The sequence below is a fragment of the Cygnus olor genome, chromosome 13 (genome assembly GCF_009769625.2).
Source record: "Cygnus olor isolate bCygOlo1 chromosome 13, bCygOlo1.pri.v2, whole genome shotgun sequence".
In the NCBI taxonomy this organism is placed as follows: Eukaryota; Metazoa; Chordata; class Aves; order Anseriformes; family Anatidae; genus Cygnus; species Cygnus olor.
This window is the reverse complement of record NC_049181.1, coordinates 7801907-7823711: the sequence shown is the minus strand read 5'-3', so window position 1 is coordinate 7823711 and position 21805 is coordinate 7801907. Positions and strand designations below refer to the sequence as shown.

Genomic DNA, 21805 nt, shown 5'->3' with positions numbered 1-21805 from the left:
TATTCATTACTCTGCCAGAGGTACAGAGGGTATCCTGGGATCTTAGGGTCCTGCTGTTGCTGCCCTTTTAGTCTTACTACAGATGAATCTCCAGCTGTCAAAGCTTTGGTGGATTCACATTTTTGTGTGCCTCTGTTTGATTAACCATTTCAGGGCAGCTGGCCCTGATCCTATTGGGTTCATCCGGAGCTTCAAGTGATTGATACCTCTGAGAATTAAGCTCAAAGTGCACCAGGCTAAACTGCCTAGAGCAAAAATGCCCCCAGTCAAAGCCCGTTAACTGAAATGTCTGTATTTCACTGAAATTCTTTTTAGGAGACTGAGGTTACTTTTTCCTTTGTTGCTATGGGTCTGAAGCAGTGTGCTTTAGTACTCTATAATATGTTATTAATTTTTGTGTTAAGTAGTCTGATAGCTAAGTATATATATATTGGTGATAATTCTTAAATTAAGAAAGTTATTAAATTAAGAAAGTTAGCTTCTACCTTTATGCTTGTTTTAGATTTATAAGGTGACTGTAGGTGCTTGCTGCATGCTTCAGGTAAGTTCCTGTTATGCGTATCAAAGGGTAACTTATGGTTTCAGTTGAATAATTTATATATTTTGTGTAGTTCTGTCTCTTTCTAAAAAAAAATAAGAGTCTCATTAGAACTGTGCTTCTTTCTGTGCTTGTTTACCTTCTGATCTACATTTTTCAGGACTACTTTTTCGAGTGTTTTCCCCTGTTTTACTTTTTACTTAGTTCTGTTTTCCTGCAGTTTTACTTTCTCTTCTGTCAGGGTTGCTTAATACAAGTAGGAACTGAGGAGAGGGACAAAAGGGCTGCATGGTCCTGGTAGGAATATCCAAATCATTGGCACTGAGATACTAACCCATAAAAGGCCCAGTCCAGTACTGGCAATTTTCATCCCAGGGGAACCAAGCTTGTAGTAGCACTGGGCAGCCTAGGACCCCCCTGCCTTAGTGCAAGTACCACTTGCTTTGTATTTTTTGTTTAGTGTGCTCCAAAGCTGAGAATACAAGTGCTATGGAAACCTTGAGTCATCAGCGGCTCTTCGTGTATTTCTGCTGTGCTGGACCATCGCTAGGCTTTTGTGGTCTCCCCCTTGAATTTTCAATCCTCTCTTATGTATGCGTAAAGTCTGTGCCCAGCACCGATCACCCACCATGTCCTGTTCCCTCCCCCTTTCTCTGCTGCTTTCTCCTCTTATTTCTTTTCTGCCCTGCTGCTAGATGATAAAATGAGGGAGCAGGAGGAATATGTGTTGGGAGGAAGGGGAGATTGAAGGGGGCAGCAGGCAAGGGTAGGGCAGCTGGGGGGATAAAGGACAAGCTGCCTGCCCTCGGCTCGAGGAGGCTGTAGAGTATGCGTTGCGCAAAGCTGGAGAAGTGTTGGGGTGACAAATGAGCATGTTGTGACATGGGGAATAGCTGGCACAAACTCCCAGTTCAGTTGGACTTTCCTTGCAAACACAATAGATTTAGCTGAATAGGGAATAATTGAAATTTGAAAATGTTTCTGACTGTTCTGAAATTGTTTGGAAGAGAATTGGCGTTATTACAGCTTTTTTTAAAAAAGCTGGGCATAATCATAATTGCAAATTCTTGTCTCTTATAAATATTGAATATAAAATCTTTCATTAAAGTTACTTTTTTAAAAATGAAACTGAGTAACTTCAACGTGGTACTTTTTTTATTCTTTTGTTTGTATTTTTCCTTGTCTTTTTGCTGTCTGAGGTGAATTGTTACTTTCACTTGATTATGGAGAGCTGTTGTTTGATGGCCTTAATTTGTCTCTACTGTATTGTGGAGAGTATCAAATCGTTATTGGGGACTGGGGAGCTTTCTGACCGAGAATGGAGGACAGCTGCGTTTTCTACCCTTTGAAAACTGAATATGAGATACAGAGGCTACAATTAAATATGAAAACATAGAATTACATTTTTTCCTTTTTTTTTAATCTGAGGTTTGCACTTCACTAGGAAGAGTGAATGCAATATTCTCTCTCTGCACAATTATTAGTGTGGTTGCAGCAGGGAAAATGGGGGGAGGGTTGGATTGTGAAGCTCTGCCAAAAGTATTTCCTACCCTAGGAGGAAGCCTGCCAGAAGATACAGAAGAGCCAAGCAGGAGAATGCAGAGAACTGTTCGCTGCTCATTACTGATGTGCAACACTCGTCCTTGTAGCTCTGCACTGAGTAACAGGAACTGCCATGCTGTTTCCAGGATCAGCCAGTGGCAGATGGTTAGAGGTGAGGAAAAAGTACACACGTAAAATAATCTTGGCTTGGTGTATCCTCTTGGCTTTCAGAAATCAGCAGGGTAAGGATTTGAAAACCCCAACGTTTCATCTTAGCTACTTTATTTCCTATTGATCACACTGTCCCCCAAGAATTTACGTAATGTCTTTTAAAATCCATTTTCAGTCTCCACAGTCTCTTAAGGCAATGACTGCCACTATGCAATTATGGGTGGTATGAAAAAATACTTCCTTTTGGGTGTTTGTTTTAAACCTGATGCTTAATGACTTTGTTGGATGCCCCCTCAGCTTTTATACTGTAAGAGAATGTGAACAATTATTCTGTATATACCTTCTCCATTCAGGATTTTATAGCTATCATTTCCCTCTGCAGTCATTTTTTTTTTTCCCAACCTGAAGAACTCTTGCCTATTTAATTCCTTCTTGTAGTGAAGCTGTTCTGTATCTCAAAAAGATAAATGTGGGCTTTTATTACTCCTCTTTCTTCTTTCTCTCAGACAAAAGTGTCAAGGAAACCTTATACAGGAATGCCATAGTCAAAAGATTCTTTGGTGCCTCTTTGTGCCAAAATAATTACCTTTCAGCTCTTAGAAATTGCCAAAAGCTTCTGAAAGGAAGTGAAAACTCTGTTCTTGTAAACCTCTCCAGTTTGAGGTTGCATTCATATCCAAAAGGAGATAAGAGCACACAGCAAGTAAACAGGAGAAGTGTCTGGATTTGAAGTTCTCCTTTGCTGCCAGCAAACCTTCAAACTTAACACACACACAAATTGCGCAAGTGCAAGGAAGTGACAAAATCGGGACCTGAGAGATCAGGAAGTTCAGCAATTCAGGCTGTACTGAGCAAGGTCAGCAGGGCTGAACAGGAACAGAGAGGGCAGAATATTTATTTATTTTGGTTTGGTTTTCCTCCACTTAGTCCAGAATACATACAGCATCTTCTGTCATGGATAAATCTTGAGACAGAAAAGAGAAATTACATAAAGCATCGGTATCTCATCTACGTTCCTATCTGGCATAAATACCCAATTTGACAGAGGCAAATGCAAATATCTTCAGACCCAGGGCAAGCACCTGCTGGGAACACCTTGCTGCCCTTTCAGTCACACAGGCTTTCCACCTTGTGCCCTTTTTTTTTTTTTTCCTTACTCCATCAGATCCAAGCTGACTCTTCAAGACTCTGCAGACCTATTTCTTGCTTGCTGCTGTTTCTCAGTTCTTTGAATTTCCCATCCGGTCTGTCCTGCTGGCAATTCTGCTGCACTGCACTGCCTGTTCCTGCCTTCTCCTTTTTTCACGTAACACTGCACAGAGATAGCTGGTCTAGCAAGACAAAGGTTGTATCCCTGCCTAGTAAGTTCTTTCTGGAAACTTGTTTCTTCCAAACACCTACCAGATACCTAAGGAGATGACCGTTTGCTTCCTCTTCCTTGTTATATATAAAAAAACAAAACACCACGTTATTGAAGAATGAAAGAATCTGTTTTATTCTCGCTTGCACTTGCTCTTTGCTCAGTTTCCTTCTAACAGCAACAGTGCTGTTTGGGCCTTTCTCTCCTGTCCTGCCTTGCTGTATTGTTACCACCCACTCATTACATCATGTCTGAAATTAGCTTGAGAGAACTACAGGGCAGGGTTGATTTCTCTTGCCTCTTTAGTGAGGGCTTGGCACAGTTTTGAGTGGCTTTGGGACTGGGGGTGGGGGGAGGAACGACAACAACAAAATAAGCCCTTGCGCAGCTTGGGGAAACCAAGGCAGGAAGGCCAGGTGACTGTAGACAATGCTGGGGAAGGTTTGTAGCAGGGACAGTGAGAGCTCACTTGTGTTGATGATTCTTCCTGCTTCTGTAACTGTCTTCACTGAAGAATGGCCATTAGTATTAAACTTTGAATTTTTCAGGGGGGAAAAAATATTTTGCAAAGGTGTTGTATTTAACTATAAGCATTTTTCATTGCAGGATGTTTTCTGATGATAAATGTATTTATTGATTGCCTGAAAGAGTTCAGTTCCAGCAATGTGATGATAATGATCTATTAAAGTAATGTTGGAAGTGTTAATATATCAGATTTCCAGTTCAAGAACAGTAATTCTTGAGTCAAGAAGCACTAAGTACAGAGTTAACATCCCATGCAGTAGTGTTCCTACATATTTTGGAGAATGTCCCTATCTTTTTTTCTAAGACACTACCCTCTTGTCTCAACACCATGCCAGCTGGAGACAGCGGGTGTTCCCCCATGGACTGAAATGATGCTGAGGGCTGAAGGGTGACTTACAGAGCCAAAATTGGAGGATCATGGGTCTGTATGAGGTTTGAGACTCCCTGACTCACAGTAGGGTCTGGTCCGCTTTGGATCAGGCGCAAGCAGGATGTGGAGTGCATGGTCAGGTTAGGTAAACTTTCTCTGTGGGAGATACTTTGAACTCTGTAAGGGAGAATTTCTGTCGCAGGCAAGCCATGTATATAGTAGAAAGTCATAACTGTGTCCAGAAATGAAACAGTCAAGCGAGGCTTTACCTTCATGATGAAACCTGTTGGTTCAGAGTAGATCTCTAACCTACATGAGTACTCTGTCATAAATGCCGACTGATAATAGATGAGGTGGTGTTCACTTCTTGGTAGCACAGATCTGTATATGCCACCCTAGGAAAACGACTTTCTGAACCATTCCCTGTTGTCTCTAGTCCATTTAAAAATGTGTGTTTTCAGGTGTCGGTTTTGGTAATGATACACTGCATTAATGACTCTTCCTCTTAGAAACCCAGGCAGAAAGATGTAGTTTTCCTCACATGGAGCAATTCTTTAGTCTGTCTTTATATTTTGCCTTGTAAAATGTAATAAAAAACAAATCCTGCTACTTTGCACATTCATTTAATTCATATTGTTGCTTTCCACATGGGTAATACTCTGGATTTTTTATAATGCCTTTCATCCAAAGATCCCAAGCTGATTTGGCCCGGTTCCCAGGTACAGCTTAGCAACACTTAGCATAAGACCAGTAAAAGGAAGTAACAGGGAATTTCACGCAGTTCTTGGCTGGTTGTCAACTCAAATGCACCTACAGGTTAGAGCATCCCCAGGGCTCCTGTACTCCGGCCTCTGAGCCCCCGTTTTCTGCAACTGTGACTGCCTGGCACACACAGCTCCTGCCTCAGACAGCCTGAAATCCTTCTCCCATTCCTTTCTCCTCCCCAGAATAAGCTCTGTTGTCTCCCAGCATGTATGAGACAGAGAGAATAGTTTTGTGGGGAAAACACAGTGAGAGATACAGGGTCTTATTCGGATGCTATTTGCAATTTGATCACAAAGATGTACCGAGCTAAAGAACATGCTTTTGGTTTTGTATCTCTCTGCATATGTATAGGTATGTCCAGTATTTTAATTTCTTTTTCTCATCTTTGTATTTATAGCAACTCATTCCTCCAGCTTCCTAAATTTACTGGATTTTGACTACTAAGTTTAATTAAGTTTTTACTACTTTTTGCAGTAGTCGGAATGTTTGTTGTTGTTTTGTTTTTTTCAAACTTTCTGAGTGCTCTTTCTTCCCTAGAGAGACTCTTGGACTTTGAAACCAGCTGTCATATGGAAAGCTTTGCCTGTCTGGAAATTTGTTCTGGCTTGTTTTGCTGTTCAAAGTGCTGCTTCGTGGATTTATTTTATGTCTTCTCGCAGACGTTTTGTTAGAATTTTGCTTATCTACCATTATTGCAAAATGATCCACCATCTTAGGCAACCAATCGCTTCCTCATAGTCTTTGCATTATTTTTTAAAGCAAAATGGATATTAAACTGTGCCTGCTGTTACGCAGGCTGTGGTGATCTGTCTCTCACCTTTGGACCACGGGCACTATTAGCAGTGCTCACATGAAAACCTTTCAAAGGTACTTGGGAGCCCTTTGGGCTGTGATACGCTTTGATGGAAGCATCTGGCAGCCCTGCAAGGGCCTGAGGCTTGTGGTTTCTTTCCTGGCTTTGAAAGAGCCAAGAATGGGGCGGTTAGTCTGTTTTGTGGAGCTGTGCTCGTGCATTGTCGCTGCCCTCACGTTGTACCCTGCTGGCAGCAGCTTTCAAGGAACTGGAGATTCACATCTCTCCTTAGCATGGTACCAGCTGGACTGATGTGCATGCTCACCCCACCTCCTCAGGCTCTGTCATGCATGGCAAAGGCTTAACCCATGTGGTGGGGAGGGGAGAGAAAATGATGCTGGCTGAGCTTTACCCCTTGGCTAATAGGCCTCATTTGCTGAAGTACGTGGAAGAGATGACAAGACTTAATGAAATTCTCAGACGTTCCTTGAATTATTTTCCTAAGCATAACAGCTTTCTCTTTTTGTGGTTAAAAATGACAATTACACTGTAGTATTTATGTACAGTCAATAAATCAGCAGAGAATGTGCTGCAGTCAGGGCATGTATTTGTTGTCTATTCCTTACTCTAAAAATGGAATTTTTGCATTCACAGAAGCCTGTGAAAATGTGAGATTCACACAAAGTTGGGAGGCCCACAGCAATATGGGATTTGCACCTTAGTTACGGTTACTTTCCTCTAACTTGTAAACCCAAACTCCTGGAAGGCAGAGGAGAGTTGGCTGCTATTAAGGCAAGTTTTGGATCAGACTCTCAAACTCTTCGTCATCTTTAGTGGAATGACTCCAGAAAGGGTATGGAGCAGGTGAAGGGGGCAGAAATCTGTAAGGGCTGAGTTACAGTTTTGTGGAAGTCCGTAGTGTAGTTACAAAATCACACACACAATGGGGGCTGCTGAGCAATATCCTGGAACATACTGGTTTGCTTTTGTTGTGGCTGGCTTGTTTATTTGTTTTGTTGTTTGTTTGTTTTTTCCCCTTTTCAGAAGGGGCCGTGCGAGACTGACAGAAGCAGCCTGTCCTGTTCTACTGTCTGGCTTAAGAGTGGCTAACTGCTGATGGGTGAGAATATTTATCCCTGATACAGCACAAAATATCAAAGGGCTTGAACTTGCTCAGCTTCTGCCCTCTCAAATATAATTCTCTGTGTTCTTACTCTGCCATGTAGTTACTGGAGCTGTGGAAGGAGGAAGTTACTTAGCACAATTTTTTACCTTTCACACTGCACGTGAATTCTTTATGGAAATGAGAGATTTCATCTTTCTGACAGGGACAGTATAGACTTATGGCTGGCTAAGAGCTAAGCACCTGTGAAACCTCACTGTGGTACTGAAACTTTTATCTTGTATGGTAGTGAGCAAGTCCCTTAGCCCTGGTGGCAACTGCTTTTCTATATAATAGGGCTTATACTTCTCAACTCGCTAAGCGAATTAATCAGTATTTTTACAGTGATAGAACGGTTACCGCTTCTGCTTTGGCTTGAAGCTTTTTAAATCAAGCAGGAAAGTCATCAGGGCTGCTGTATTACAAGGCCGAGATAGGGAGCCACAGATGTGGAGGGGGAAGTGCAGGATTTAGCTGTTGATCCAGATTTTCAGTAGATATTTTCTGACTAAGGTATCAAGCGTGTCCCAAATTCAGATGGCTAATTGGTGCTGAAGCTGATGTCCTTTAGTGCCTAAAGGAGCATGGCTAGAGTCTCACAGGTATATTACTTGTTCAAGTCAGAAAATAGCTTGGTGAGAAAAAAGTAACAGATGAAGGAATACAAAAGTGTTAAGAAGTAAGATTGTTAGAGCTAAAATCCTGTTAGTGCCAACAGCTTAGATGTTATGCTGTGTTAGGACAAGGAACAGAAAAATAATAATTTATCAGCACAACGGGAAATTTATCAGCTGGAAAAATACCACCAATCTGTTTGGTCAGAAATTGACCGAAACCATTCTTATAGGATAACATTCCTATTTACTGTGGGATAGAATATCGAGGTAGGAATGATTTCAAAATACTTAATTGTAGGAGAGCTTAATCTGCAGTAGCTGTTCTGATTAATTTCCCCATAGAGACAATTTCTTTACCTATCACAGCTGAAGAAATTAAGATGAGTGTAATTTCAATTGAAAATCAAGCATAGTTTGAACTTTATAGATGTAGCAAATGTCTGTCACCATAGCTGCCAGGTAGTCAGCAGTGCAAACACAGCTTGTACAGAGTAGCTGTAAAGAACCACTCTAGCTGCATTCATGCACATTAGCAACCATGGTGTCCATTATTTTCAGGAATAAAGAAAGTCTCATTAAATTAAGTAGATGTCTTGTGTTGTGCCCAGAAAATTGCTAGACTTCAGCTCTTGTGGTGTCCAGCAGGAGCAAGCTCCAAAAGCTAAAACCCTCAACAGACGAGAGTATGTGAACCTTGCCTGCTGCTGCCCTTGGAAAGGTCAGCCTCTGAAACTGGAAACAAGAGAGTTTTGTCTTGACCTTTAAATATTATGTTTGGATGGGAGAGAACTGGCTTTTAGGTTTCTGGCAGTCTGGAGTTAAAATAAAAAATAGTGAGAGTGTGAGCTTTTAATTGTTTAGCATTTCATACAGCCTGACTTGAGGACACTGTAGGACATGGGGCCTCTGGGTTGCCAGTTTGAGTTGGCTGAGGTCAGCTGGAATCAAAAGTTAGTCTCTGACCTCATCTCGTTGATGTGAGAGAAATGCATAGGTGGCCTCATCAAGTTCTCAGTGCAGGGACCTAGCGGTATTAGCTGGCACCTTGTACCAATAGTTTATTTTCCATTCAGTCCTTAGCAGATCTATTCATATCTAGGAGCTGTCTTTACAGACTGACATGGAACAGTACAAAAACAAACAAAAATCAAAAAAACCACGGTATCTGTGTTTTTGTCTTATTTGTAGATATTGAAATCCCAGTTTGTACAGTCTGGTTCCATTGGTGGGCACTAATACATAAAATTATTTATCCCTTTTGGAGTTTCTGCTATGATTTCTAACATTCAGAAACTTTAATCCCAGTTCCACTCACAGATATACAACTCACAGAGAAGGCCTAGATAATGGAATGGAGAGTCTCCAAGTTTGATAGTATTTGTTTTCAAAATAAGCTGCTTCTCAGCTAATAATTTCTCCACTTATGGTGCACTACAATTGAATAATTTCATAATAGTATATTAAATATTTGCAGAGGCTAAAAAACAACTACCACAAATGTCTTTCTAAAAACAATATGGAGACTTGCCACTGTCCTGTATTTGGATTTTTTTTTTAAATGACAAAAGGGACGAGTACATCCCTGAATTAAATGGATTTACATTTCTGATTATTTTGATCAAGGTAGGTAATGATCTTTACAGACGTTTGCGTTTTGCAATGGTTTGTTACGGGGATTTTGGAATTTACCTGTGGTGTTGTGAAGCAACAGTATTGCCCAAATAATTCTAAGTACTGGAGTGAAAGCTAAGGCTGACTCTTTGCCTATTGTTCAAATTAAGATGGGAGAAAAAGTGTGGAAAGAGCCTTCGAATGTAAAAGCATTGGAGAATGTTATTAGCTCCTTAATTATTATTGTTAACTAAGATTCATGTTGACAGTGCCGCTTTTGTGTGTTTTGGATGCGGTCCCGGAGGCAGACGCAGCGCTACCCGCTCCCCAGCCCCACTCATCCCCTCACGGCTGGAGGGGGACGGCTGGGGCCTGCCCCGCGGCCCGGCCCTGCGTGTGTTTGTGCGGGGTGCGGCCGCCTCCGGCCCTTCCCCGTGGGGCCGGGACGTTCCCCGCGGGGGGGCAGGGGTGGGCGCAGCGGCCCTCGGGTCGGCGCGGGGAGGTGCGAGGGGAGCAGCGGCACGGCCGCTGCCCGGCTGGAAAGCAGCGGGGCGAGGCCGGGAGCCGAGCGGTCGGGAGAGCCCCTCAGGGCCGGGAGCGGGGCCGCCCCGCTCAGCCCCCGGGGCCCCTCGCAGCTCCCGGCCGCAGGGCGGCGGGGCCGGGCCGGGCCGGGCCGCGGGGGGCCGTGAGGGGCCGTGAGGGGCGGGCTGCCCCTGTGGCGAGGGGCGGGGAGCCCCGGGGCGGGGCGGGGCGCGCTGACAGGTGCGGCGGGGCGCGCGCGCAGGCTCTCGGCGGCGCCTCCCGCCTCCACCCCCCCCGTCAGCCCGCCGCCTCCCCGCTCCCCTCCGCCATGAATATGCAAATGCGGGTATAATTGGCAGCCAATGGCGTGCGCGCTGGTCACATGGTGCTGGTGGAAGCTCAGGGAAGAGAAGTTGAGGCTGGGCGAACACAGGCAGCAGCTCAGTAACGAGCCGCAGCGGCCGCAGCCGGACCCAGCCGAGCCTCGCAGGGCCGGGCCGGGCAGGGCAGGGCGCAGCGCAGCCGAGCGGAGCGGAGCGGCGGCCGGCCGGGGGAGCGAGCCGCCCCCTCCTCCCCGCAGGGTGCCCGGCGGGCCGGCGCTCCGCCTGGACCATGCCGATCCTCCTCTTCCTCATAGACACGTCCGCCTCCATGAACCAGCGGGCGTATCTGGGCACCAGCTACCTGGACATCGCCAAGGGCGCCGTGGAGATCTTCATGAAGGTGAGTGCGGGGCCGGGGGCAGCCGCCGCCCCCCCGGCGTGCCCCCCCCCCCCTCCCCGGCCCGCTCACGCCGCCTCTCTCCGCTCTCTCCGCAGCTGCGGGCCCGGGACCCGGCCAGCCGCGGCGACAGGTACATGCTGGTCACCTTCGACGAGCCGCCCTACTGCATCAAGGTAACGGCGCCCCCCTCCCCGCCGCCGCGGCACCCCCCTGCCCGCCCGCCCGCCGCGGGGAGGCGGCGCGGCGCAGCCCCGGCCGGCCCGGCGGCGGCAGCGGCCGCTGAAGATGGCGGACATTTTGCTTTTGTATGGAGGAGAGAGGCTGAGGGCGCTGCTGAGATGGAGGAGGGGGGGGGAGGAGACGGGCGGCAGCGTGATTCACCGCCCCGCCGGGCCGGGCCGGGCCGAGGAGGCGGGCGGGAGCCGTGCTCCGCCTCCCCCTTCCCTCCCCTTCCCCGGCCGTTGCCCGCCCGCCCCCCGTGAGGCGGCTCCGAGGGGCCGCGCCTCGCTTCTCCTGCCTCGCTTCTCCTCGGCCCCCGCCGCTGCCAGGCCCCGGCCCCGAGCCGCCGCCAGCCGTGGGTCGGACAGAAGGAAGCAGCGGTGTGGGTGTTTTTCTTTTTTTTTCCTTTTTTTTTTTTCCCCATCTCCCTGTTTTTTCCTGCTGCTTTTTATAACCCGCACCAGTTTTGTGCCCTCGTGGTTGCGACTCGGGTAGGCAGCCTCCTGCAAAGCCGAGCCGAGCTGAGCTGCCTGGCGCTGGCTCCTGGCCCTCTCCTCGTTCCTCAGCGCTGAGGCACGTAGGGCCTGTCATTGGTCACGGCGGCTGCACCACGAGGTTATGGCAAGAGGAAAAAATGGTGACACACTTAAAATGCAGCCTCCAAATCTCACACACAGACGTTCAGCTGACATTTAGAGTGTTCAAAGCATTCTACAGAACACACGGTTTTTGCCCGAGCTTTAGAATCCTCTCGAGGAATCCTGGAATAGTATATTTGACCTGAACAGTATAGTAGTTCTATGGGAACTGCTGGGCCTTAGACTCGTATTATGAAGGCCGTTGAATCATAAAATATCCCGAGTTGAAAGGGACCCATAAGGATCATCGAGTCCAACTCCTAGCACCACAGAGGTCTACCCAAAAATTCAGACCGTATGGCTAAGTGCACAGTCCAAATGCTTCTTAAACTTCTACAGGCTTGGTGCAGTGACAGTTTCCCTGGGGAGCCTGTTCCAGTGTGCGACAAGTCCACATAAAAACTTGTTGTTGGTTATCCCAGGGAAGAAGAGATGGGCCTGCCTAGATCCCCCAGTAAAACTTGGAAGAAAAGTTGTGAAAAACAGTTGTGCTTGCTGATGATGTCTGTCCGCATCTTTTGGAAATAAGGAAAGTTAATTATCAAGACCCGTGAATCTTGGGTCTTTCCATCAGCAATATATTTACACAACTAAAAGTGTGGCCTGATTTCTGAAGAAATAAGTGGCTTTTGTGAGTCACTTGCTGTTAGGCCTTCACATTATTATTACAACTTTACATTGTGTTGTTATTACATCTTTCCCTTCTGTTCCCTTAGAAGAGGGTGCCAGAAGTACTCATATTTCTGTGACTTGGAACCACCATATTTCAGTTACAGAAACTTAGAGTTTGTCAAAAGACCTTGGTCTGCCTTGGGGAGAGTGTTTTTATTTTTTTTTTAATTTATTATTTTTTAAAGACATAACACATCCGTTTTCCCCATCCTTGGTTGTGGCTAGATGCGAAAACCAAGTCTCTGTTACCTCACTGTTAACCATGCATTTCCTGTGTTGAGGGTTTTTCCTTTAAGTTTTGTGTCAAGTATTTTACAAGAAGGCCATTTTTTTGTTTGAGGAAGAAACCTTTCCACTGCAGTGCTAGAAAGGATACTGGTGATTTATTACTAAAAGTGACTCTTCTGGTTGGAGATCTGCGTCATAATGCTGCAGGTTGTTATCAAATGCTGTACTCCAGATCTGCTGAAGAAAATTCTTATGCTTTAAATAAATATAGAATTATTCAGGTTGGAAGAGAGCTGCAAGATCATCTGGTCCAACCATCACCCTCCTACCAGTATCACCCACTAAGCCATGTCCCTAAGCGCCAGGTCCTAATGAGCATCTGCGTTCCCAGTTCTAGTAGATAATGACTGAAATAAATGGGACTATGTGGTACCCATTGTAAGATTAAGTCATATTTGAAATACAGTAAACGACCAAGAAAACGGATGCTTTGGTTCTTGTAACATGCTGTGCCCATCTCTTTTAGAAATTCTTTCTCCTTTTAGTGTGCTGATTTTCAAATTGGACCTTTAAGAATGTGAAAATACTTTTCCAAAAGTCAGTAATCTGTGGGAATAGGCTGCGAATCTAATAAATACATGCTTATAATAGTTAAACTGAAGTTGTGATCTATTACACAACTGCTTCATGGCACCACATAAATAAACATGGTTAGGCTGTCACCCTGTCTCTTACTCAAGCAGAGAGAGCTTTACAGCAACAGTGTGATTCTTCTCCGAGCTGAAGACGCGTTCTCAAGACTTTTTACTGGTATTTATGGTGCCCTTCTCCAGTGTATCCTAATAACCATATTTATGCCAGGAAAGTGTTCTAGTATAGTCCAGATTCCGTATGTCTTAGAAAATGTGCTTGTGAAAGAAATAAAATACAGTTCCTCTGCAAGCGCTGCTGTAGTTAGATATCTTATTGGCTCTTTTGATTTAGAAAAGGAGTAAGCAAACTTGGCAAGTGAAAGTATTTTGCAAGTCTGCTTTCCAAATACGTGCATTAGCAACTGTTTTTTGTCAAATGTCTGCTTTATCCTCTTTTTTCTTTGTGTAGTTTAATTAGTGTAAATCATAATCTCACAGATAGTTCTTAAGGTTAGCAGGGAACTAACTGAGGGAAGTAATTACATGGGTTATCTAAGAGATGAATTGTATGTTTCAGAGTTCATTTACCTGTAGCCCTGAAGTATTTTAAATCAATGCCGATTTTGGTTTTGGTGCAAAAGAACGTCTCTAGAAAACGTCACACAAATAATGGTGTTTTTCTAAATGAAAGGGTCCTTCTGTAGCACAAATGATTGGCTAAGATGATGTGTTTGGAACTGTCTTCAGCGAAAAGTGTCTGAAATGATTTGAGACCTGTGGCTCTTCTCCCAGTCGTTCTTGTTGTTACCTGACTGCTCGTAGCTCTGTGTCACTTTTTTAAGTGGGATTACTTAGTCACTGAGTTTGCAGCGTGGCTCTGCGAAGGATTGGGGTGGCACCCCTCTAAAGAGGGGACCGGGTTACTGCCCTAGGAAGGTGGGGACAGTAAGATGGAGGAGGTGGGAGCCTTAAACAACTCCCGCTCAGCACAAAGGCCTCCGAAGCCACCTCGGCTGCGTTGCTCTTGTTGGCTGCATCACGCAGAGATGGTGATTCGTGATAGGAAGTACGATGTCTGTATTAATGGGCTGTTGGAGCTTGCTCCATCCCATCCGTGCATCAGCCAGATACCGCTGTACCTCCCAAGTGTGCCAGCCTACCCTTTTCTGCAAAAAAGTGCTGGGTACCGAATGGGTGGGGAGGAGAGCGAAAACAAGCCGAGGGTATTACTTGCAGTTCTGCTTTCCCCACAGTGTGCACGTCAGAGACACGCTAAGGGTTGGCGTACCAGGAATGGTCTTCTGGAGCGTTTCCTTCTTCGCATTTGCTCAGTTGATTTTTTTGAAGCCGCATGAACTTCTAGCATCCTCAGATGTTTTCTCTGTAGCTGAGTGCGTGTCCTGATTTAAGTGGGAAAGATCTTAAGCCGGTTTCTTTGGGTTTTCCTGTATTAGGGGTGCTAAAACAAAAGCACGGGGAGAAGGGGAGTGTCTTCTCACCTGCTCTAGTTAACCCAAGCTTTTGCTGTTTGCCAGCAGTTCAGAAAAGAGGGAGGGAGGTTTCAGCAAGATCTATCTAGATTTCTCTGCAAATGGAGCTTGTGCCCAAATCCCTGCCTAAAAAGAGTTTTCAAAAGGAAAGCAAGATTTAGCTCTTTTTTTTTTTTCCTCCAGTCTTGATTTTGTTAAACCTCCCATCTTGTGGTTTGTGGTCTGCTTGTGGATTTGTGTTGCAAATGGCTACTTCAGTCCCAGAAAAAAACAATGGTGGTCTTATGTGAAGTTATTGATTAACTGGGCTGCCCTGTTCCCATGTGACTGATATCTGGCTGCCGACAGTGACACGGCCTTTCCTCAGTGTTTGAGGAGTATTATTTATGGCAGGGTCATAGAATTACAACTTTTGTTTAACGTTCTTGTGAGACTCTGTAATGACTTTCATAAATGATTTGGTCACAAGTTTGGGGACTGGGAGAACTTAAGTTACATTTATTCTGCTGAATCTGAAATTATATGCGTTTTTTCTGTTTGTGTCCTAGGCTGAATTCAGGAGTGAGTTGTGACTGCACTATAAATAGATTCCCTGAATCTGGGTCCAGAACGACGTACGTAGCTGTCTGAGAACTAGCTCAAAAGTCTTAATAGTGTGTGACTGCTCTTTGAAACTTCACTGTCTGAGGAATGCCTGCAGGTGATAGCTTTAGATTAGTGTCCACTGTGACTTTGAAGAAAACACTAAGGGACTTACTGAGGGAAGAGCGATCGCTGCGAGCCATGTTGGGGAGGTATTAGGCTTTTTTGGGATATACTGGTAAGTGATGGGGAGAACAAGTGTTAAGAAATAATTGAGTGGCCACCACTTGTGACTAGAAGTGATAGATGCTTTTGGAAGCTTTATCTACGTACTGTGGGAAGGCAGAAAGATTGATAGCCTTAGCCTGAAACTATGTGCCACGTAGGCAGGAGAAAGAAAGTGAAAGAGAGGTACCTGAGATGCAAACAGGAATTAATGGGATGCCTTCCGTGTCTGTCACTGATCCTGCTACTCTGAACATGTGCTCTAGAGCTAAGGAGCAATGTGTGGGAGCAGCCTTCATGACGTGCTGTCTGGGTAACCTCTCCTGTCTCCCTGAAATTCTCCTGACAGGTTGAGCTTGATGACCTTAGGCTTTGATGCCAGATTGGGGTATGCTAGAGGCTGGAATAGGAATTTGTGCAGGGCTGTAAGAGTCTGTCAAAGAGTACTTGGCATGTGTAGATAACCTGTTCGTTTAGGATACTGAAGTAGTGCTTCAAAACTGGAAGTTCATAAGGTCAGGCTCAGGGAGACTAACTTTGTTATCTCATTTTCTGAGCTGCAGGGAGAAAGAGAAACTCGACTGTGAAAGCTGTTGGGTTTGAGGCAGAGATCTTCAGGAAGGCTGCCTGAAGTGATAGGAAGTGCGTTTGTGTGTGTTTTAACTTCTGTCAAGGAAGACAACCAGAAGAACGCCCGTAGCAAATGCATAGCATAATCTTAAATTGATAAGCTTTTACATGAATTTGGAGATACCAGAAATCATCAGTTTTATATATTAACAGGTCTGGCTTTTTGCACATGCAAGCACTCAGTGGTCTGACCTGTCTGGAAAAGGAGGTATGTACGACTGGAAGGGTACAAGTTGCTAGTGAGGTGTGCAGGCAGGTTGGCAGCTACAGGAACAAGAGGGAAGTTGCTATTTGGATAGATGTAAAAGGGAAAGAAGGCTGAGGTAAGCGGGAGAGGCCTGTCTTTCTCTCCACATATGCTGTAAATACCATACAAACTTAGTGAATCTACCAGCCAAGAGTTACTTGGAAGAGAAGAAAACAGGCAGAATGTAGCACTGAAGGACTGGACGGCATCTAGGTGGGCTGCACAGTGTGTTATTGGTAACTAATTCAGGAGCATACGTTCTGTGCTTGTTTATTGGAGATAAGCAGCCAATCCTCTCACATCAGCAATTCCTCCATACAAATTTTGAGTCATTCCTGGCAATGTTTAATCTGCTCATGTGTCTCAACGCATCTTTCACTGCCTGTGACGTACCAAGCAGACCTCTCCTCCTGTCTTCCAATACCGGTTGTACTGTGCTTGGTTTGTTTTTTGTCATGGAGTTTGTCTATTTTCACTGAACTGACTTTCAGCATAAATGACTGGTAGCTTAAAACCAACAATTGCACTTACTCTGTTAGACACAATGGATTTAAGAAGAGAAAGAAACACATGTCATGTACTTGTTTAAGAAGCACTCAGGCAAATCCCGATTGTCTAGTTCTTTTTGAGGACAAAACAAAATCCACAATGCTGTTTGAGAATCCCCCAGCAGTTTTTACCTTCTCCTTTCTGTTTAACTGCTTTATCATGTAAGTCTTGGAATGCAGGATGCGTGCACTGTGTATGCATGCAAAAAGGCCTTTTTTTTTTTTTTTTTTTAAATTAAGCCTCTATCTCAGAATTGAACAAGTAAGGCCAAAGACAGATAAAACTTTATTGGTGAAAGAAATCAAAATTCTGGAATTACGTTACTGAAAACTTGAGTATCAGTTGGCATCCTTGTAGCAAGCACGCAATGAAGTATTGTAGCCCCTCTTAGCTTACGGTAGCACTAAGTGGGTTTCAGTAGACAGCATCCTTTAAAAAGCACGTTCCCCTTCTTGAGAAATAATGCATTGGGTGAAGCTCAGACATGCTATTAAGCACGTATAAACATGCTCTTCTTGTCCTGAGTGACTGCTTCGTGCTGTCTGCCTTTGTGTGGGACTTAGGGTCAACATGCTCATGCAGGAACTGGTATGGCAAGGAGAAGGGCTGTACTGAGGAGTTTCGTGTATGGTAACGTACCATATCCTTTTTCAATGACAGTAAAACTCAGAGTGATTCGCTCTAAAAGAGAGAAACAGTTTGGTACGGTCTGAAATTGAGGTCTCTTGTAAAAATTCAAGTTCAAGCAAGAAAGTGATCGTTTTTGAAGGAAAGTGATTTTAAATGGGAGGGCAGTTCAGAAATGAACTTCTTGATCGGTGTGATAGACCAAACTCTGCTTGGCTGTCACTTTCACCCTTAGTTTTGGAAGTCAGTTAAATACTTGAAGATGTGCTTTCACCAGCTACCTGCCCTTCTGGGAAGGGAGAGTCTGTGCTGCAATGTTAATTGTTAATGAAACTATTTCAACCAGTTCTGTTTCTATTGGAGTTCATAAAGTAAAACCTTGCTTTTTCATCTGAAGCAGGTTGTTCCCCCGCACTGTGGGGGAGATGCCAAAGAATTTGAATGGAAACCAACATCTGTTGTTCATAGACACAGTAGCAATTTATTTTTTCATCTTTTTATTTGGTTCTTTATTTGATCTTGGACACCTTCAAAGATGTAAGCCCTTAAGACTACAGGATAAACCAGACAAAAGTAGATATGTTTGCGCTAAGAGGCTTAACTCATCCTCAGTGCAAAGGTCGCTTTTATTTTAAAAATAGAAGCTTAAAATGTGTAATCAAACAGTTAAGTTGGATCTCCCTAGTTGTATTCTTGTAGTGAGATCTGCAAGAAGCAGGGTGCTTTGTGAAATCGATTTCTGCCCAGTGAAATCTTCATTGGCTGCCTCCTTCGCATTTATGCTGCTTGTATTCTGGTTTTCCATGTGCGTCTTCTAATTTCTGTTGATATTTACGGTGGAAGTTCTGGGCCTTGCAGCCTGGCTTTGTGGTATAACTAAGAATAGGCACAAAATACTTCTGTGATGTCTTCAGAATGGGTGTTTATTTTTAACCTTCAGGAAAAGCTAGCTAATACGGTTTAAAATGCTGAATCTTACTTAGTGCAACAATGGAAAAGGTAATTAAGGCTGCTGACACTTGTACAATGTTCATCCTTGCGCAGTTTGTTGAAAAAGCTTGCCAGAAGGAACAGTGATTTGCAGCAGTGGTGCAGGAGTGATGTTCCGAGCCTGTTATGGACAAGACAAAACTTAATGCTGTCTCCTACAGTGTTTTCATACTTCAGCTAGTTGCAATCTAGTGGGGGAAAAAAGTCATTTCTGTACTGTGTGACTTTCAAAGGCAGCTTGATGTCTTCTGGAAGATGAGTGCTTTTAGAGGGGAGAGCAGTGCAAGTGTAAGGGCGCTTTGAGAAGATTCTGGATGTCTCCAGCCAGTGATTCTCTTCTTCTCTTCCAGTATTTTGGATGCCTGTGTTCCTGGCTTTACTTAATGATGTAGGCTACCAAAAACACGAAAGGGAGAGGGCAGTTGCTGTTCTGAATTTTAAATGCAGCTTATTATTTAATAAATTCATGAAATTCATTCCTGTGATTCAGTCTTGGAAGCTTTTCTTCCTTCATAAACCTTATTCTTACAATGTACCAGTTAATATATAACCCTTACGCTTTTACCGCCACTGAAAATGTATAGTAGGGAGTAATTAAAATATCTTTTCCTTTGCATTTTTCATGTTAATTTTAGAGTTGTCAGAAAATGATTGTGTAGTAATCCATCTTAAATATAACAGCGTGTTCTTCTAGGGTTAAGGTTTTAGTAGAGTGCCAAGAGTACGTTCTTGTAATGAAACTTGGTTCTTGTGCAGATCAGAATCCGTGGTTCTCCATAAAGCTGTATGGGTCTGTGTACTCAATCTGCAGTGTTTCAAAGACTAGAGTTTCTTTTGGTGTACGATCTGGCACTTACAAGTATCTCTGAAATTTAAACTACTTCATACCAGGTAAGTCAGCCAGAGCCTTGTTTTCTTCTAAATGATTATTTATTTATTTATTTTTAAACTAAGAGGCCAGTCTCACTTCTTACCCAGTTACTGTGTTTCTCTGCTCGGGCTCCTATGAGAACCCTCCAGGAAAGCAGCGTAGGAAATGTTAAATGTTAAAATCAGTCTTCAGAGCTCCCGCGTTTTGCTTTTGAAAGTGGAAGACAGTCGTTAATTTGGCTTTGGTTTCTGGGATGTTCTTAAACTCTTGGAAGTGTGAAATAGCGTTTAGAAGTACAAATCTTGGTGAGATGGATGTTGTCAAGAGCCTAACTTAACTGCAAACAAAGGTCTGCAGTGTGCCTGAGCTGACGTTGCTGTGCTGGGTTTGTAAGTGGGAATAATGCATTAGTGCCGGTGTTCGTAGCGTGTTAGTGGTAGAGCTGGTAGATTTTTTTAATTTAAAAAAAAAAAAAACACGTTTGCGGGAACATCTGCATCCGTTGAGCCCGGACTCGGTTCCTTCAGCCCCAGGCTGGGGACAGGGCCTGGCGTCCCGCAGCTGGCAGCAGCCCCATGGGGCCCTGGCCCCATGCTGTGGGCTGGCGGCGCGTGGAGGGGCACGGCGTGCGCCGTGGGCGCCTCCGGTCCTGCAAAGGTTCTGAAGCTCAGATAGTTGCTCCTGAGTTGGACGGCTCCAGAGCAAAAAGCTGGCTTACCCTCCTCTAAAAACAAACCAACAAACACCTGGCCACCACCGACTCCTCCAAAACATCATTTTTTTTGCCATATCAAAGTTGGCATAGTTGGCTAGGCTATTTAGTTGAGTTTTTCAATTTGTGTTCCCTTCAGTGAGTACATGTATTTAATTGTGAACTAAAGTCTTTTTTTTTTTTTTGTAGCAGTGCCTTAGATAACATTTCTGATACAAATTGGGGAAATTTGTTGATTAGATGACCTCTTTCAGATTTGGTTCTTTCCTGAGATCCAGAATGAGCTTGCAGTACGTGAAACATTTTGGTGAGCTGCGCTGGCTCTGCGATGTGCTTTTGGAAGGAGGGGGAGGAATGTGAGATTTTTCAAAATGAACATGGATCATGCTGTGTCATCTCAGCTCTGTGCTGTAAAGCTGGAGGATCATGAGTAATTCTTCTAGTTCCAGCAGCGTGCCATGAAGAATCCGTCGTGATGATAGCACGCTCTGTAACCTCTTAGCTTTTTTCCTTGTGACTTTTCCAGCAATGCTGAGAGTAGGAAGGGGCCAGGAGGACAGAGCGAGGGGCTGACTGGCACTGAAGGCAGGTTTGGTGGTCTGGAAGAGCAGAGGGCACTACGAGTCAGTGGGAATTCTTGATTGAAACAGCCGTGTTTCAGCTGTTCCACTCGGTAGTGTTTTTTAAATACACCTATAATGGCATTCCTAAAATGACTGCTATGCTGCTGAACAGCAGCACATAGCCTCTTGTTTTGCTTACTGTATGAGAGCTGCAGATTGTTTGATTAAATCTGTTCCCTTTTCATTAAGCTGTTGCGTGGAAGGTATCTTGTTCTGGTTCAATTCTGTACTGAAATATCCCAGCCTGTTGAGCATTTCTCAGGAACAGTGCCTTTTTATGTCAGGGTAGTGTTCTTTTAGTTAGGTAAGAATGCTTTTAGAAATGGGGTGGCACCATGATCCCTTTGCTTTTTATGCTTCCCTTTCTTCGTGTGTAGTCTTTTCATCCTTGTGCAGCAAAAAGTGTAGCAAGTGTTCCTGTCAAAAATACATGAAATATTGTTGACCAAAAAGCTCAAATCCAGAGATGGATTAAAGCAGGAGCAGCAGGTAATGAATAGAAAGGTAGCGTGGGCTTTTTTTTTCCTTAGCATTGACTATTATTATCACTCGATTCTAGGCATAGCGTACAGCTTTAAGTGATCATATAGCATCTCCGTTTGACACTTCTAACAGGAGAAGATGCTGCTTTGCTTCGAATTCTGGCATTAACAGAAGGCTGCAGTGCTCTTGCTTTGTTAATGGACCTTAAGAGCCTATCTGCTAGTATTTTTCATGGATATTATGCTTAAAGATTAATGAGTCATTTCTATATAATCATCTTGATTTTTTTCTTGATGAGAGAGCATTTCTATATCTTCGATATTGAATTCATCTGAAAAGGGCAGTGAACAGTACGTAGTTTGAGCTCATTTCCTAAGGTGTGTGTGTTGTGGTTTTTTTGAAGTATTGTAGAGAAATACTTTTTTCCATATAAAATGAAAATTATATCTGTGTAGTTGACCGCCTGACAATATTGCACTGAAGTCCGGTTTTGATCTTGTTTGTAGTCACTAATAGCATGTATTTTAGAAGACAAGCTGGTGCAGTCTGTCTTTGTAAATGAGTTAGTCTTCAATGGGTGCACCTACAGGAGAGCTCAGATCGGAGATGTGTGATGGAGGGGGATCTCCTGGTTCGCTTTGAAGACCTGCCTTGGCGTGTGAGAATGGGATTGCTTTGGGATGAAACA

At 44.2% G+C, this 21805-nt stretch overlaps 1 protein-coding gene across 6 annotated transcripts in view; it reads left to right on the top strand.

Moving 5' to 3' along the window:
- The first annotated feature begins 459 nt into the window (after nt 1–459).
- The window catches only part of LOC121077595 (integrator complex subunit 6-like), a 47906-nt gene continuing 26560 nt past the window's right edge, over nt 460–21805 (top strand). For 3 of the 6 annotated variants that reach the window (XR_005824187.1, XR_005824186.1, XM_040572936.1), the window contains exons 1-4: nt 460–541; nt 2094–2252; nt 10614–10699; nt 10795–10872. Coding sequence is in view for 4 of the 6 variants with exons in the window: in XM_040572936.1 (XP_040428870.1) it covers nt 2135–2252; nt 10614–10699; nt 10795–10872 (282 nt within the window). In the remaining 2 variants the exon portion in view is untranslated. Of the gene's footprint in view, nt 542–2093; nt 2253–7142; nt 7185–10330; nt 10700–10794; nt 10873–21805 lie in introns of those variants that run through there. The other 3 variants (XM_040572939.1, XM_040572937.1, XM_040572938.1) reach the window with 2 other exon arrangements.